The sequence below is a fragment of the Alexandromys fortis genome, unplaced genomic scaffold (genome assembly GCF_014885135.2).
Source record: "Alexandromys fortis isolate MF-2015 unplaced genomic scaffold, M_Fortis_MF-2015_v1.1 scaffold_157, whole genome shotgun sequence".
Classification (NCBI taxonomy): Eukaryota; Metazoa; Chordata; class Mammalia; order Rodentia; family Cricetidae; genus Alexandromys; species Alexandromys fortis.
The window spans coordinates 1,117,982-1,135,772 of record NW_026068041.1 but is presented as its reverse complement, the minus strand read 5'-3'; the positions used below and the strand labels follow the sequence as shown (position 1 = coordinate 1,135,772).

General features: G+C 51.3%; 1 protein-coding gene across 2 annotated transcripts in view; it reads right to left on the bottom strand.

The window, feature by feature from the left end:
- Window positions 1-17,791, bottom strand: part of Tmem184b (transmembrane protein 184B) — a 43,632-nt gene that overhangs the window by 20,186 nt on the left and 5,655 nt on the right. Inside the window, exons 1-2 of one of the 2 annotated variants that reach the window (XM_050165634.1) lie at window positions 8,948-9,085; window positions 1,212-1,460 (exon numbers count right to left, since the gene is read on the bottom strand). In XM_050165634.1, the coding sequence (XP_050021591.1) occupies window positions 1,212-1,403 (192 nt within the window). In that variant the 5' untranslated portion in view covers window positions 1,404-1,460; window positions 8,948-9,085. Of the gene's footprint in view, window positions 1-1,211; window positions 1,461-8,947; window positions 9,086-17,791 lie in introns of those variants that run through there. The other variant, XM_050165633.1, reaches the window with a different exon arrangement.

The following is a 17,791-nucleotide window of genomic DNA, read 5'->3' as shown; positions in this document are numbered from 1 at the left end:
TCCCGGCCACCTGCCCTCGTCTTCCTGCACCAAGGGAAGAGGTGGGCTCCTGACTTCTGTCTCTGCTCTTCTTGCTCCATGGCCTGATACAAAGTAGCCCTGATACAAAGTACCCCCGAGACTTAGTCCTACTCAGTGAAGTCAGTTGATAAAACTTCCATCATGAGAGTCAAATCAAAGGTGTCACATAAAGCTGGTGTGAGCAGCATCTACAACCATCTTTCAGTTAGATGGAACAGTAAGACCATGGTGTTGTTGAAGTTGAGATCCTGTTCATTCTGCCTTCCCAGAGTCACCTTCCCAGGGTTACACAGCAGCAGTGCTGAGTTAACTGAAGGGCTGGTCAAGGGCCGAATCAAGGCCATCTGCCTGTGGGCCCTCTGCCTTGTATCTTAGCAGATGCCAGAAAGGGTGGGACAGACAGGGGCCTCACTCTGGAGGACATAGATACACTCCGGGCCATGTGGCCACAGTGGTGTGCTCACACTATGCCTTGTTCCTTAAGCTGCTTGTTCATCCAAGGCAGCACTGCGATGTCCCCAGAGAGGCAGAAGAAAGCAGAGCAAGAGCCAGCCCCAGTGCCTGGTCCCAACTCTCATGACATCACTCTTGGCCCAGCCCGGCCCTGACTGGGGAAAAGGACAAAACAATCCCATCTGCTGTAAGCCAATCTCTTGGACACTGATAGATCTAAAAGAGACTGAGACACATGACAGCTGGTGAGGGACTGCCAGGGGCCTGCGCAGCAGCCTGCAGTGGGGCATTCATCAAGCCTCCTTCTTGAGCACCCAACCTCCCCTGGGGCCATGAGTACAGGAGACTCGAGACCTGACTTCTCTCTCTGAGCTGCTACCCACATATATGTGACCAGCTCCTCCCTCACGCTCACAAGTCTCTCCGTTGCAAAGACATCTCTAACATGTACAGTTGTGTGGCTTCAGCTAGACATGGGCAGAAGTCACAGTGTCACTTCTAGATCAAGGCAGACACATATCTGTGTGTCTCCTCCCATCCTTGCTGTTCTGGTTGTTAGAGAAGTACAGACAACTCCAGAGCCATAAGCTGCCCTTAGCTGAGCCGGGGTGTGGAGGAGAAATCCCCTAGGAAGCAGAGCGCACTTATGGCTACAGTCAGGCTTGCCTACAGGATGTTTCGCTGGACTAGAAACCACTCGGGACACTTATGGAGGCTCCCTCTTCACACCCAGGTACCTGGTGGCAGGTGATGAGTAGAGCTGTCCACACAAAGAAGCCGGAGATGGCCTGGGCGGCGGTGGTCATCAGGAACACAGGCTGCTCCATGGCTGTGGGACTGCCCTCAGGGGTTGCAGAGACGCCAGGCGAAGCTGCTGCGGTTGTGGGTGATGCTGGGTCTGGGGCCAGCGCAGCCCCCCTCACTGTCATGGTGCCTAGCAGCAGCAGGCTCCCTGAGAGAATCTCTTGGAGTAGTGATGGGCAGGCCTAGAGAAGAAATCTGGGTGAGTCTAGCGTTGGAAGTACCCTCTGAGATCTACAGCACTCTGGCCCTAGACATGCCCTACTCAGCCCTTGCCCTGCCATGTCTAGGCCAATACACAATGGCCTTGTGACATTCTAAGACCTTAGTCAGACCAGGACCTTTGTCTGTCAAAAGTCCCCAACGGCTACCTATAAAGTTAGGAAACCAAAACATGGCTGGGAATGCAGGGGTACAGAAGAGTGCCACTCCACAGCTGTCAAGAACAGCTCAGCCTGCCTGCTACCTGACAGTCCCCAAGTGCTGCTGCCGCCAGCTAGAGCCCTCATATGGCACATACAACTGCCTCATGGGCTCTTCTGTCACCCCCCTGTGGAGTCCAAGCAGACCTTGAGCTCACAATCCTCCTGCCTCAGGCTCCTGAGTACTGGGATTACAATGTGGACCACCCTGATCTGGCAAACCATCTTACTGATAGGGACATCTACTCAAAGAGCTTGGTAGTTGACTTTCTGACTTCCCTAATGGCTGATAGCCATCTACCCCTTGGACCCGGCCGTGCTTTCTTCGAGCCTTCATGGCTCTTCCCAACTGTGTACCTTCACACTGCAAGCTGTGGAAGCCAGGACTTCACGCGTGTGCGCTCGGCCTCTCATCTCCATGCCAGCCCCCAGCAACCCTCTCGTCCTGAAACCCTGCCTACGCGCTTCTAGACAGATACGCCAACCCATTTCACGGGCCCTTACTGTCTAAGTGACACACGCCTACCTTTCAGAGGCAGTCCCAATTCCTGTCTTTGAATCCCCACCACCATTCAATTACTGGCTTTAATCCATATTTCAAAGAGAACATGAACAAGGAACAAGGCAGAACTGAGGAACCCACACTAAGGAAGTCCCGGTGGGAAAGCAAGGCTGGAGAGGATGGAACTCTGCAGAACCAATGCCCTTCTAGGCGGAGAGCTGGAGTCCCATTTGACCTGGAACAGTAACTCCATATGGTCCAGAAAAGAGCTGCTCTCAGGTACCCACGGTGTTTACCAATGGAGGCCAAGGCTGGGCCAGAGACCTGAGCCACTTGCAAAGAGTGAAGCTTTCCAGGGTCGTCCAGAATGTGCTCTTAGGCGTTTGATGCCCCAGACTGACTGCCAAAGTGACAGCATTAGGCAGTAGGGTATTTGGGGTGCTTAGGTCAGAAGGGTAGAAACCCCACAAATAGGATTAGTATCTTCATGTGAGACCCTTTGCCTTTTCTGCAATTTGAAGACACAGAAAAAAAGAGTTGCTTATGAACCAGAAATGGGCCCCCTGGACAGAGTACAATCAGCGCCTGGATTTCAACTGCCCAGCCTCTAGAACTGTGAGAAACAGGCAAGTTTCCAGCACTTTCACAGCAGCTGGGGAGGAGGAGTCCAACTGCCCCCTCTACCCCAGCTCAGAGCCCGCGAGCCTCATCCTCTTCGGTGCTGCCACCTACTGACAAGAGTCAATGTCTTCTGCCATCAGGTGACCTGGAAGACCAACTGCCCAAACCACAAACTCTGGCCACAACTCTGAGAGGAGTAAAAGCAGAGACGGTGAACGTCACAGACACTGGGGAAGAGGCCTGAATGAAGCCTGAGTCCCCAGCTTCACGGTCAGTCCTGGAGACCAAGCTCACAGTCCCTTCCAAGTCCAGGAACTGATATCCAGGCCAGAATGTAGTGACACCTGCAGAAGACAGAAGACTCCCTGGGGTTTTTGTGGGGTCCAAACAGCTCACACCTGTCCTATGAGCGAGCCGCACCCTGCCTAGCTCCCCTCTATCACCCCGTCTCCACACCTACCTGTCGCTCCTGCAGAACATGGGACCAGGCAGATCCCTTAGACTGCTCTTTTCTTTCACATAGACAATCCCTAACCCATCGCTTAAAAGACAGATTCAAGACTCAAAAACGGAGAAGGCGCCTAAATTGGGAAACTCAAAAACGGAGAAGGTGTCTATATATAAAGACTGGTGGTACAGCGGCAGCCTAAGAATAGCTGCTGCAGGCGCGGCTGCCAGGCTGAGAACTAGCGCCTGAGAGTTTCCTTATGAAGGTTTGCACTGTAAATCAACGTCTTGGCCTGTCAGATTAAAGAATAAACATGGGGGTGGGCACAACATGAACAAATACCCCTAACTGGCCAGCATGTCCCCAAACACTATCTCACGTGTGTCTTCTTTTCTCTCATGTCAACTTTAAAGTGACATTATTTGCATCCTGGAAATAGGGGAAAAAAAGAGGTAGAACTTGGCTTTCAGCCCCCACCAAAAGATTGGAAGGTTTCTAGAACACTCCCAGACAACAGTTAAAGCAATGCCCTCAATCACAAACATTAGTCCCTGGTCCCTTGAAACAGGTGTAGCAGCTCTTCCATCCAGACACAAGGCCCACGTGGAGGCTGCCAACATCTGCAGTCCAGTATACAACACGCTAACCTCGCAAATGGTTCCCAGTGTGAGCAGAGGGTGAGGATGGTGGAGACCCTGTGGCCAGCGTTCCATACCTAGGATAGACAGATGTCTCCCTGGGGAGGAGCACTCATTGGCCGAGCTCAGCATTGGAGCTTCAGAGAAACAGGGACTGTGGCTGGGACAACTGCAGCTGGCACAGCTCCTCTAATCCACGTGGTCTCCATGGCTCCCCTTTCATATACAGTCCATGTTCCTCAAGGTGGGAGGAACATACAAGAAAAGGCTCAGAATTCCAACTACTTTACTGTTCTAGCAGAGTGTCGGGGGGGGGGGGTGTTCATCTGTGTGTTTCTCAAGACAGGGTTTCTCTGTGGTGCAGCCCTGACTGTCCTAGAACTCGCTTTGTTGACCAGGCTCGTCTTGAACTCAGAGATCCACCTGCCTCTGACTCCTGAGTGCTGGGATTAAAGGTGGTGGTCATCACCACCCAGCTAAAACTATCTCTCTTAATAAACTCCAACTCTCTAGGAAAGGGGAGAAAGAAAGCGCGAAAGCTTTTTATGCTAAGAAAGATGCACCGCAGAGTGGCAGGGTGTCTGCAGCACAAACCTGGGCATAGCAAACAGTCACAGGCCATCCAACCTGAAGAGACAGGAGATATGAAGAGTGTTTGGCTACACTGATACACAGTGAGCACAGCATCAAAAGACAATGGAGAAAAAGATGAAAACCACAGTGAGGTACCCCAGAACTACAAACCGAGAAACAGTACCAATGTCAAATGCTGGCGAGAAAGCAGAGAAACTGCACCTCACAAGCACACCGGTGAAGGACAGGCAGAGTATGGTTTGGGCCTTTCTTACACATCTGGCAGGAGCTGGGGCCAGAGGATCACGTGAGCTCAGGAGTTTACAACTACTGTGATGGTCAAACTTAACTGGCAACTTGAGAAAATCTGGAATCCCCTGGGAGGTGGGCATCTAAGCCTGTCTGTAGGGGTATCCCGATTATGTTAACTGAGGTGGGAAAGTCTGCCCACAGTAGGTGACACCATTCCCTAAGCAGGGGATCCCGACTGGTCTAACAGTGGAGAAAGGAAGCTGAGCACACACATGACTGAAGAGGTCGTGCTAACCAGCAGCTTCAAGCTCCTGATGCCCTGACCTCTTCACCACAATGGACTACAACCAGGAACCGTTAGCTATAATAAGCCCTTTCTCCTTTAAAAAGCCCGAGAACAACCCAAAGTTCTGTCAACAGGTGAATACTGGGGGGAAAAAACTCTACATCCAGACTTCAGACTACTACTCAGTATTAAAAAAGAGGAAGTCTGCCTGGTGGTGGCAGCGGCAGGCATTGGCACATGCCTTAAATCCCAGCACTCTGAGTTCAAGGCCAGCCTGGTCTACACAGTGAGTTCCAGGACAGCCAGGGCTATATGAAACAGGCTAGATCCTGTCTGGAAAAACAAAGGCCCCAACACTAGGCACAGGAAGCTCTCTCTGTTGGCCAGAGCTATTCAGGAGACTCCTATTACTATTACACTGTGGCTGCACGCACCATCACCCTAGGGTGCAGCAGCAGCAGCAGCAGCAACACACTGTGGCAGTAACCAATGGCTCTAATGAAACTCAAGACCTGCTCAAAGAGAGAGAAGTCAGGCCCGGGACTGGAAACCTGCCAAGAGAAGGAACTTTAAAATGGAAAGCATGGGGTTACCCTGAGGGCACATGCTTAGTCAAAGTGGCCAATCTCAAAAGTCAGAAACAGAGCCCATTTACAGAGCGTTTTCAACACAAGGCTGTAAAGGCGGAGCTCAGGAGAGCAGTGAGCAGAGGCCAGGGACAGTGAGAAGGGGCGTTGTGTAAGCAGGTTTCTTCTAGTCATGAGATAGCTGGTATCTTGACAGTCAGTGGTGAGGGGCCAACAAACTCACATGAGATAAACCACACAGAACTACACACAGACATGGGTAACACTATAGAACCAGAGAAATCTCCCCCCCCCCCCCATAGGGTTTCTCTGTGTAATAGCCCTAAGCGATCCTGGAACTTGCTCTATAGATCAGACTGGCCTCGAACTCACAGTGATCCACCTGCCTCTGCCTCCCCAGTGCTGGGATTAAAGGTGAGCACCACCACGGCCTGGCAAACCTGAGAAACCTTACAGCCCGGTTCCCATGGTGCTGCCCTGTGTGAACCTGCTTCCATGAAAGACGGACATGGCCCGTGGAGGGAGCACTGCACCTTTTATACTAGGTCTGTAACTTCCTGTGGGTCTCCATTTGTTTCAGATAGAGGGTTAGTTTTTGTATGATTGTTTTTAGATATTTTTAAATTTTTATTTCATGCATGTGAGTATTTCTGCCTGCATATGTTATGTCATCTCAAGTGTACCTGTGCCCCAGAGGCCACAAGACTGGGTCAGAGCCACTGGACATAGAGTTACAGATGGCTGTAGGCCTCTGCTCTGCATGGGTGCAGGGAACTGAACCTAGGTCTTCTTCAGGAGAGAAACAAGTGTTCTTAACTGATGAGCCACCTCTCTAGCCCTAAAATAGATTTTAAAGTCTCCAGCAAGTAGAGATGCATATTGACATATAATATGGGTTTTTAAAAAAAAAAAAAAAAAAAAAGCATGAGGGGCTGGAGAGATGGCTCAGTGGTTAAGAGCATTGCCTGCTCTTCCAAAGGTCCTGAGTTCAATTCCCAGCAACCACATGGTGGCTCACAACCATCTGTAATGAGGTCTGGTGCCTTCTTCTGGCCTGCCGACATATACACAGAGAATATTGTATACATAACAAATAAATATTTTTTTTAAAAAAAGCATGATATTATATCCTATGCCCATCCCCACTGCCCAAGACTGGCCTTAAACTCTGTGTACTAAATTGGGTGGTGGGGACTCACACCTTCAATCTCAGCACTTGGGAGGCAGGCAGATGCAGGTGGGTCTCGGTGTATTCAAGGCTAGTTTGGATTAGGATAGCCAGGATTACACAGAGAAACCCTATCTCAAACAAACAAACAAACAAAAATTCTGTGTTCTGTGTTCGAGAGGTCTCGGTGGGGTGAAGCTTAGTTGGCAGAGTGCTTGCCTAGCATGCCTGAAGCCCTGGGTTCAGTCCCAGCACTGCAGACACGAATGACAGAACACTGGGAATCCCAGCACTTGGGAGACAGACCAAAGGGAGCAGAGTTCAATGCCACCCCCTGCTATTTCAAAAGTTCAAGGCCAGATTGGGCTTCTAAGAATGTCTCAAAAGGGAGGCAGGGATTCTCCTGCCTCAGCCTCCAGAGCCTGAGCACAGCATCCAGCTTGGCGTCCTTTCTTAAGGGACAAGAGAAAGATGGAGTAAGAGCACACAGAGTAACTGCTGAGACTGTGCTGGGGGGAGGGGAGGAGACAGGCTCTTCAGCATATACAGAATTTTCCATAATGAAACACTCACTGGGCAGAACATGAAAACCATCACAAAAGCCCAGACTGAGTTGAGTGACCGTGGAAACCCCCAAGGGAGAGAATGTCTCCTTTCCTTACACTGCAGAAAAATAATCTGAGTGGCCAAACTTAACAATAGGGAAACTGAGGCTGGACTCGGTGCCAGGTGCTTCCTTCCTCTTAAGCACTGAAAAGGAAAGAGGAACTGTCCCACTGGCGTGGGCATTTAGTTCTACCAGGCTGTAGGAGGTTAGCTTCCTAGACCTGCCTTCAAAATGTCCTCAGGCACATTTGTGACATTCCTTCCCAGGAAAGAGCCTGTTTGAGAGGCCTAGGACACCACCAGCAGAAGCCACAAGCATGGAAGGCACCACTGGTGCAGAGCTTCGTGATCAAAAACCATAGCTGGCATTGGTTTAAAAAAAATTAAAACAAAACAATCCCCAAAAAAGTTTTCAAATTCTGAGATACTATGAAGTGAATTTTCTAGCTAACTAAAGAATTTCCAGAGATCTTGGTTGTGTTAGAGACTGAAGCAAATGTCGTCTGTTTGGGTTATAAGAACATCTGACTAACAGGAAACGGAAATGTTCTGGCTAAATTCTGATAATTCCTTTACAGCCCGTGGCTGGGATGGACAGTGAGTAACCTGATTTGAGAAGAGCCAAGGGAGAAGCACTGCCCAGGGCTGCGGCATGGGCAGGGAGTCTTGTCGGGGGAGGGAGCCACGAAAACTGGGCACGGAAGGATGGCAGTCAGGACTTCCACTGCACCAAAGCTCCGCTGCCCAGAAAATGTCAGCCTAGGAAGCCAGAGGGCTTGCACTCTAAGTGACGCCAGCTTTAAAACTTAGGACATCTTCAGCTTATCTTCTGACCTCTATGTTGAATGGGTCTTATAGATACAATGTAATGGGAAAGGCAAGTTATATATACTTATCAGTACATCAAAACCCAGAAAAAGGAGGTGCATGCTCAAAAAGCCCAGTGTTTGTCTATCCGTGTATGCGTGCTGTTTATGTGTGCACCCATGTGCACATGCGCAGGGGCCAAAGGAGGGAGTGTGCCAGGTGTCCTCTACTGCTCTGTACCTATTCCCTCGGGACAGGCCCCTCAATGAACCTAGATTGACAGCAAGCTCCAACAATCTTGCCCCACCAGTACACACAGTCACATCCGGTTTTTTATATGGGCGCTGAGGAACCAAGCACAGGTCCGCATGGTTGAAACAGAAAGGGTTCTACCCACCGAGCCATCTCAGCCACATTTGGCTTTCGTTTGTTTTATTTTGCTTTGAGACAGGGTCTCACTACACAGCCTTGGCTAGCCTAGAACTCAGGGACCTACCTGTTTCTGCCTCCTAAGTGCTAGGATCAAAAGCATGGCAAGTTTGGGGATTCCACTGCTGATAAAAGTGTACAAGTACAGCAAGCAATGGTCACTAACATGATTCATCTTTCTGCAGACTTTCTGTCCTTATTTCTTACAGCACAGTCCCTTAGCCCCTTGGTCCCAAGCTGCAGATCACACAGAAAGTAAAGCCAAGCACTTGCTTGGTCCCTTCAGTGGCTCACCTGCCAGTGATTACTGTCACCCCACCATCTACCACTCACCCGCCAGCCTGCAGCTCATAAGAGGCCAGGCCTCAAGCTGGTACTTTGTCCTAGATCCTGAGTGCTGGGTAGCTGAGCTGGAATCTGTGTGCTGTCACCTGAGCTGGACCTGAACAAGTGACCAGGCTCTTATCTGGGGAGCAGAGCAAAGGTACGTACTGTCCTGTTGCCATGGCCTTTGAGTCAATGAACTTAGCAAACCAGAATAATCTACACTTTCAAAAGGATACAGGGTTGGGGATGTGGCTCAGTGGGTAGAATGGTTGCTAGGTGTGCACAGCACCCTGGGTTCCACCCCTAGTATATATACCAGACATGATGGCTCATGTCTGTAATCCCAGAGCTATGGAGGAAGAAGTAGAAGACTGATGTTGGCTACACAGTGAGTTTGAGGCCAGTCTGGGTGTGTGAGACTATTTCCACAAAATTAAATAAATAAGTAGGTAAATACATAGGTTACAGAATTGCACATGGTTTGGCATTCACACAAGGGCCTAGACAACCCTCCAAACTTCCCATGCATAGCACTTCCATGGCGAAAAATGAAATTCACCCACCCGGGTAAAATCTTTTTAAAGGCTATAATTAGCCTCACCTCAATTCAGGTCAGATATCTGCTGGGAAATGAGTCTGCTGCTGAGTGAGGAGGAGCACCTGTGGAGAGGGGGATGCCTAGAGAGCCCGTGAGCTACAAGGCCTGCCTTCCACATCCACTCGGCACTGTCAGGAGTCCCAGTCTCCTGTCTGAGTATCAGCAGCAGACACCCTGTCGTGCCACGCGTGAGCACACTTCTGAGTGTCCAAGAGCTTCTCCTCGCCCTGGTCTGCATGACCCTCACCTCACCTCACCACCACCCCGAGGCCCAGCCCACTCCAGCGGAACCTGGCTGTGCTCAGTGCGAAGGCCTGCATGCCTGTCTCCCACATTCGCTGCTTCTCTAGGCCCATGATGCCAGGCATGCAGAAGGGAACAGGAAAAAGGCAATTGTGTGAGCAACTGAGTGATGGAGAGCCTGGAATTACAGCCCCCAGGCTGCTCTGTGGGCTCTGTCAGCAGAACCCTCCCCACTACTGACACTTTACAGCATGGCTTGAGCACCCGAGTGTCTGGCTGGAGGGAGGGTATAGAGAGGGCAGAGGATGGATGCTGAGTCACATCTGTCTTCCAGCCTGGAAAGGCCACACCAAGGAGAGCAAAGGACTGTTACAGGCTGGTGGGGCATATGAAGGCGTCTGTGAAGACGGGCTTTCACCAGCTGGAACACTCTAGCAAGGGGCTACCTACTTCTGGAATAAAGAAGTTCCCTGAATTAGAGACACTGACCACAGGTGAGCTTACTCCTGCCTTCTCCATGACAACAATACAAGCTTCTGGAGGTCAAAGGTCATGTCTTGGAGTATCTGCCTTGAGGACCAGACTGTTCTGCCATTTTCCCTGAAGAACTCTGTCCTCAACTGCCTGCACATCGCCGCCCTCTATCACACCCGCCGTGCCACTTTCCTTGCAGGGTCTTTCTCCCAGCCTTTTAAATTGTGATGCTATCGGTCACTCAACACCTTCCTTCCCAGTGAGAGGAGCTCCGGGAGAGCAGGGACTACGGCCTTGAGGGCGGCAGGCAGCAAGTGTGTAGGGGCTAGAATATAACGGTTGAACACAGATTCGGGGGTAGGGGACACAGCAGGGATGGAGAATGATGTGGAGCTGGCCTGTGTCCTAATTTTTGAGCAGGCTTGTGCCAAGAAGGCCTCACAGAGTCGTTGCAAGGTGGTGTGCAGGCCACAGATGTCATTCTGGCCACGTGTGAAAGAGAGCTCATCTGGCCAGAGCACCCAGGCAGAGAGCGCCTATGGGGCCACCATGACACAGGGGCTGGGCTCATGCTGGGGTGGGGTCTGTGGCTAACAGGAAAGAAGGAAGCCAGCTTGAGCAAACCCAGCTCAAAAACAAGGAGCAGCCCACACAACATCCCCTCTGCTGTACCCCAGAGGACCGAGGGAGCTGAAGCTGAGCCAGAAGTTTGAGAGCACAGAATCAGTGGGAAACAGGAAGGACGGTCGAGAGTAAAGTTCAACCAGGTCCTTGCCAATGATCTATGCCAAACCCAGAAACCCACTCAGTAAACTTCCCCTCCCCAACACATTCCACAGCTGCAGTCTTCACTACGAAAAGATAGGGTCGCTGGTCCCTCTGTGAGACCACCCTCTTCACACTGCCCTTCTTCAACCCTGAGCCCCAGAGTCAGATCACCTACACCTGACTCCAAGCTCTGCCAACTTTAGCTGTGTGTCAGAGGCAAATTATGCAACCTCTCCCTGCTTGGCACTAAGGGCACACGGTCACACGCAAGTCACAGGAGCTTCCAGGAAAGAACAAGATGCAAGTAACATGTGCTGCTGCCACTGCCACCGCCACCACATCCTCCCATCGTGGGGCGATAGGGTGGGGTGTCACATTCCTATCAGTCTCTGAGCCCAGGCTGGCCTTACCTCTTGTCACTGGTTTTCTTCAAATTGTGTATGTACATGTGTGTGTGTGTGTGTGTGTGTGCATCTATACATAGTATATACATGCTTGGTGTGTGTATGTGGTGTATGTGAGTTGTGTGTATATGGGGTATGTGTGGGTATATATGTGGTATCTATGGTGTATGTGTAGTACAAGTATGTGTGTGTTAAGTAGTATGTGAATATGATGTGTGTGTGGTGTCTGTGTAAGTATTACATGTATACAAACAGAGACCAGGAGGGTGTCAGGTATTCCTTTGAGGAAAGCTCTCTCTCTCTCTCTCTCTCTCTCTCTCTCTCTCTCTCTCTCTCTGAACCTAGAGTTCAAGCATTTGGGCTCAGGCTAGCAGCCAGCAGACCCCAGCAATCCTCCTGGCTCAGGTCCCTACCCCAGCACAGGGATTCCAATTGCACTTGAGATCACAGCCAGCTTAAGTGGGTGCTGGGATCCAAACTCAGGTCCTCATGGTTGTGCATGTGGCAAGCACTCTTAGCCACCAAGCCCCCCTCCGGTCTCACTTCATGCCAACTTCCCGCTTTTATGAGTCAAGGGCTCGCTGTAGCCCAAGCTGGCTTAAACTCAGGTTGACCCCCCCTGCCTCAGCCTGAGTGTTGGGTTTATAAGCATGAACCACAACACCCAGTCAGGTTTTTGTTCATTCATTTCAAATGTGAACCCTTCCAAGCTGTAGCCATGGAATGTGTGCTCAGGAAGCTGCCGTGCACAGGCCAGGCTGCTCGGCAACAGGTGGGCAGGCTCCTCTCTGGAATCTGACTACAAACACCCTGAGAGAAAGTTTTGTTCTTGTTTGTTTTATCCCCTGGAGGAGTGTCCATTTTTACATGCCTCCTCCCCTCTCCCCATAGGGGCTCCCTGCTCCTGAGTCTCCAGCCTGGGAATGCAGAGCCCTTAGGCCTCTGGGGGCTGCTCAGCTTCGTCAGCTCCAGTGGCTGCCTTTGGAGTGAAGCTGACCCACATCAGAGATAGGCGACAGCCACAGGCTGGCCCTTCTCCAGAGGGGATTAGAGGAAAGAGTGGCTGGCCAGCAGCTGCAGCTTTGCCTGGCTAGCCTTCTGAAAAGGTCACGTGACTCACGACAGGCCAGGGGTCCACTTCTCCCACATGCCTTCCCATCAACACCCCCAGACAGGCCACTAAAGGCTGAAGCAGAGAGGAAAACGTACCCAGGTTGGCCCTGTTTGCCCAATGGGAGTGGGGGACGTTGGAGCAAAAGGCAACGGTAGAGGAATCCAAGTCCTTCAGCAGGGGATTATTTACAACTGCCCTGAATTCAGTGCTTTTGCTTTGGGTTCTTTGAGGTTTTGTTGTTGTTTTGTTTGCTTTTTTAAAAATGTGTGACTGTGTGTGAATGCTTCGCCTAACAGACAGAATGTTATGTCTGTGTACCACATGTACGCCTAGTGCCTACAGAGACCAGAAGAGGGAAATGAACCCCCTGAAACTGCTGGAGTTAGGAAGATTGTGAGCGCCACGTGGGTGCGGGACTGAACCTGGGTCCTCTGCAAGAGGACAGTGCTCTAAACCACTTCAGCCCCAAATTCAGTGGGGTTTATTTAGTTTTGTTGCTGATTTCTCTAAGACAGGATCTCACTATGTAGCTGTGGCTAACCTAGAACTCTCTATGTAGACAACACAGGCTGTTTCAGATCTGCCTACCTGTGCCTCCAGAGGGCTGGGGTTAAGTGCATGCAACCATCATGCCCAGCAAATTCAGTGGTTTTGTTTTTTGTTTTCAATAGTACCAGGCTGAGTTCTGGCTGCTCAGTTCTCTTCCACACCGAGAACAAGTAGATCAATGTGCAGCCTCTAGGGCTAAGCTTTGGAGCCTCTCTAAAATGATAGCTAGTTAATGTCCCATCTAGTACTGAGCACAGGACTGCAGAATCCTGAACCCCAACATTCCCACGGCCTTTTAGGAGCAGGCTGCCTAAACAAGGTCCCATGCAGGTGCCTCTCGGCAGAGTCTCACTTCAGTCCAGGATCAGGAGGTGGCAAACCCCAATCAATCAACTCCATTCACAAACGTGCAGTGAGCAGGCAGCTCACGCTGGCGCGCACCCCCAGAGTAAGCATGGGGCTCAAGACAAAAGCACAAGAGGCCCCAGTCCAGATGCCTGTCCACACAGGAAGGCTACACAAACAGCATCAAATTCAGCCAGAGGACATCCACAGTGAAAAAGAACAAAGGACAGTTCTACAAAGCTGGATGGCCTCACTGACACATGGAGGGAGAAGCCAGGCACCAGGGACTTGCACTGCCATGCACCAGATGCTCAAACCAGGCAGAGTGAACCCCAGGTACTGAGCTGTGAGGAGTTATTACAGCAGAGGGTAAGTGACCGCATGGAGGCCCAGGGAAGAATGGGATACCTGGGCCACAATGTAGAAAGTCCCATGTGATAGCAGCGGGGAACAGACTGTGAGAAGGGCAGAGGGCAGTGCAGAGCAGACACTCGTGAGCACTGGACTGGTATCTGGGGCTGCTGTGGAGAGCACAGGCATGGGGGTGGGGCACCAGAAGTGCAAAACGCAGCTTCTCACGCAAGCATAACTCAAAGTGCCACTACAGGTCTGGGACACCCAGGGCTTTGGCTGCCCACGGGGAAAGCCCTGAAGGCTCCGGAGGAAGTGAGCTGAGCGAGGCCCTGGGTTTAAAGTGACAAACTCCCCAATAGGAGCTGGGGATCCAGAGGTCCTATTCACTAAGGAACCCCCACATGCCCTTTCTTAGACCTGTTTGTGAAAACTACGTGTGTACTTTACCGGATGAGGTCAGACGCCTAAGTAAGGCTGGCCGCCCATGAAGGGGTGGCCTGGCCTTCCTACACTGAGCCAGAGGTGAGTTCAGTTAAGCCTGTCTGATTTTCTGCAAAGGATGTAACATTCACATGTCTCAGCCATCGGAAGTACACGGGAAGCTGAGGTAGGAAGATCGTGCAAAGGAGTTTTGGACCAGCTTTGGGCAGGTTCTTGAGCCCCTGTTCCTTGTGGGAAGAAGGCACACAGGACATTCACCAAGCAAGGCCAGCGCCAGCACACCCCAGCCCAGAGGCGCAGCTTCTTGTGGCTGCCCAGAGACCCTCTACATACAGCAGCACCTCCTTTGTTTCACGCAGCGCCCTCCACCTGCTGCGGTTTATCTGCGACAGCCCCTGAGCCATTATCAGCTCTGCCGTGACTGCACAGTATCCCATGTTTGGACAGGCCATAACTTCTTTGTGTCTCCCTGTAAATAGACACTGAGGCTGAGTCCAAAAGTGACAGCAATGCCCAGCCGTGTAAACCGATCACTCTGCTCATATGGTAACACCTCTGTAGGCTCATCTTCATGTGGTTTCTGGCAGCTCAGAAATGTACCTTCAGATAGAGGGGGAGTGTACTTAAGTTGTTCACCTAGGGAACGAATCTTGGTATTGAAAATGACACTTGAGGTGGTGAGGGAAAAGGACAGAGAAAAGCTGAGTTTTCAACAAACAGAGCTCTGAGTGACAGTACTGCATTAGATCAGACCCCACCTGCTCAATCTTCTGCCCATGAACTAGTTTCCTCACTTACACAAAAGAGGGGAGACCCAGGACAGGGGGTGCAGCTCAGTGGTAGAGCCCCTGCCTAGCAATGCACAAGCTCCAAGGTCTACCCCAGCACTGCCAGACCTAGACAGTCATCCCTTCCCACCTCCAGCTCTGATGGCCCGATGGACAGAATGGGTCACCAAGTCATTCAGTCCTAATTGATGCCTCTGAATGAAGGTACTGGTATGCAGGGGAGTGCCGGGTAGTGGGACAGAGAGCCGAAGGCCTCTAGCTTCCAGTCTAGCCTTCCCAAGTGAGAGAAAAGCCCCTCTCATCAGCTTTCCTGCCGAAGCTGTGGGGACATCACAGTCAGACAGACACTCACATGACATCCACCCTCCCTACTCCTGAGCCATCACTGTTACATAACTCACGTGCCCAAAAGCCACCCCACCTAAGCATTGCTCTCCAGTTGGTCAGTCATGGAGGATGGGGGTAGACATTAATCCAAGTGTCCTCCCCGAGAATGAGGGCAACTGAGGACATGCAACCAGCAGGATGGGGCTTCCTCCTCTTCCCCAAATCAGGCACAGCTACTAGAAAAAAATCTCTGCCAGAGAGAGCCAGGTGGTCCACCTGTCTCCACACAGAAGCCCCAACCCCACGGACAGGCAGAACCACAAAATGCCGAGGCCCCAACTCCACTAGGATGGCTGCTTCATAAAGCAAAGACTCAGTCGAGGCCAATCCCAATTGTCACAAGCCTGCTCCCTTGAAGCACACTGTAACACTCATGTGTCATGCAACGCCTTTCTGGAGGTGAGACAGAACCCCAAACTCACTTCAAGGCTCACTTCACCTCTGGACTATGTCACCTGCTTGTGTCCCAGGTCTCTGTGTGTTCCACATGGCCCCACTGAAGGATCTCCCTTCTTCTCCAAGAGCCACGATCCCCCATCTACAGTTTCGACTCAACTGCCCGTCAGCCCACCCCAAGCAGAGCACACTGCTGCTGCCTCCTGGGTCCTCACAGATCAACCAGGACCTTCATAATACACTTTCCACCTCTGGCAACTTGGTATGCCAGGCTTTCCCCAGATGCTGCGATCTATCTGGGAGAGAGCAACATTGGTGGACACTCAGGTCAGGTCAGGAAGAGCCAGAAAGCCTGGGGCTCCCCTTCTAGGACCATAGGCATCTCACCCTGAGTCCCAGTTTCTCCATCCACAGAATAAGAATACTTATTCCCAGGGCCGAGGCCACTGGGAAGCATCACTTGTAAAGTCCTACACAGATCATACTGAAGATGGAATCAGGGTAATAAATACATGCCAATATTAACAATATAAAGATGATCACACACACACTACCAGCACCCATCACTGTGCTGAGGGTGCTGCTGGGATCCCCGTTTACTGCTCACTGGAGATAAACAGAGATGCAAACCAGAGGCTACAGCAGCTACAGCAGAGCCTTCAGAGCTTTTCTATAAATGACCCATGGGCCTTGGAGAACAGCTGCGCCCTGCAGAGTGAGAGGCCTCAGCCATTTGCCAGAGGATAGGGTGCAGTTTGCCCATAGGGGTTTACCAGGAGAAAAATACAGGTGCCAGATGTACCTCAGGGTGGGGAAGCCGTCTGATCTGAAAATCCCTTTCAGAATGACAGATGCAATTACCTCAGAGGGGAGGGAGAGAGAAGAGAATAGCCATCTTGGAATAGGCCATGACACCCACGTAAAGGGCTTGCTGGTCTCAGCAAGAGAAACAGTCTTCACAAGATCATTGTTCAGACTTGAGGTTGGAACAGAAACAACAGGTGTATGCACACCCTTCTTCACAACCCTCCAAACTGTGGCCCTCCTGCTGTTGACCAGGCTTTCTGACTGGTAACCCACCTGGCACAGGGAGGTGGGCAGGGAGCTAAGAAGCCCACTATGAAGGGAAGTTAGGAACAGGTCACTCCAGTTTCCAGCTCTGAGGATGCCCTGCTCTGAAGATGCCCTGCCCATCATTCACGCCACGGTACTGGCCAGGATGGAGGCTGGAGACCTCTTCTTTCCCACAGAACTTCAAGCAAAGTACCATCACTCTCTCTACCTGTAGCCAACTTTATAACAACCTAGGCAAATGCCTGTGACCCCTACACTCAGTAAACAGTGAGGTAGTGTAAGCTCCTACCTAAAATATATCAAACTCAACGGCAATCCCTTCTTTTATGGGGAAGTGTGGAGGGGTTTAATGGGGTCTTGTGTGACCCAGGGTAGCTTTAATCAACAGGAACCACCCCACCAGCACCAGCAGGGCACTGGACCCACACTGCAGACCTTCTTGCTTTGTCAGTGTTCACCTCTTTGTGTGTGGCTTTCTCTAACACACACGAGAGCTGGAAGTGGCGCAGGTCAGGCACAAAGGCTTTCTGGGTGGGATCTTCCCCCTCCGGTTTCCACTCCAGAGAAGGAAAAGGGGGTGTCTGCTGGGCTTCCTGCCTTCTCACAAGCCCGAGACCTCCCTTATCCCCTGTAGAAGGATACTGGGCACTGCTAGTCCCAGTGATGCAACCTCAGCCCCAACAGACAGGCCTGTTCTGGAGCTGGGCACGGTGGTACATACCAGCACTCAGAAGAAGACCAGGAGCTACAGGGCTCCCAGGTTACACAGCACCTTATCTCAAACAAACAAACCAGGCATGGTGGCACACACCTTTAATACCAGAACTTCAGAGGCAGAGACAGGTAGATCTCTGTGAGTCTGAGGCCAACCTCATCAATGTAGAGAGTCCCAGGCCAGCCAGGAATATACAGGAA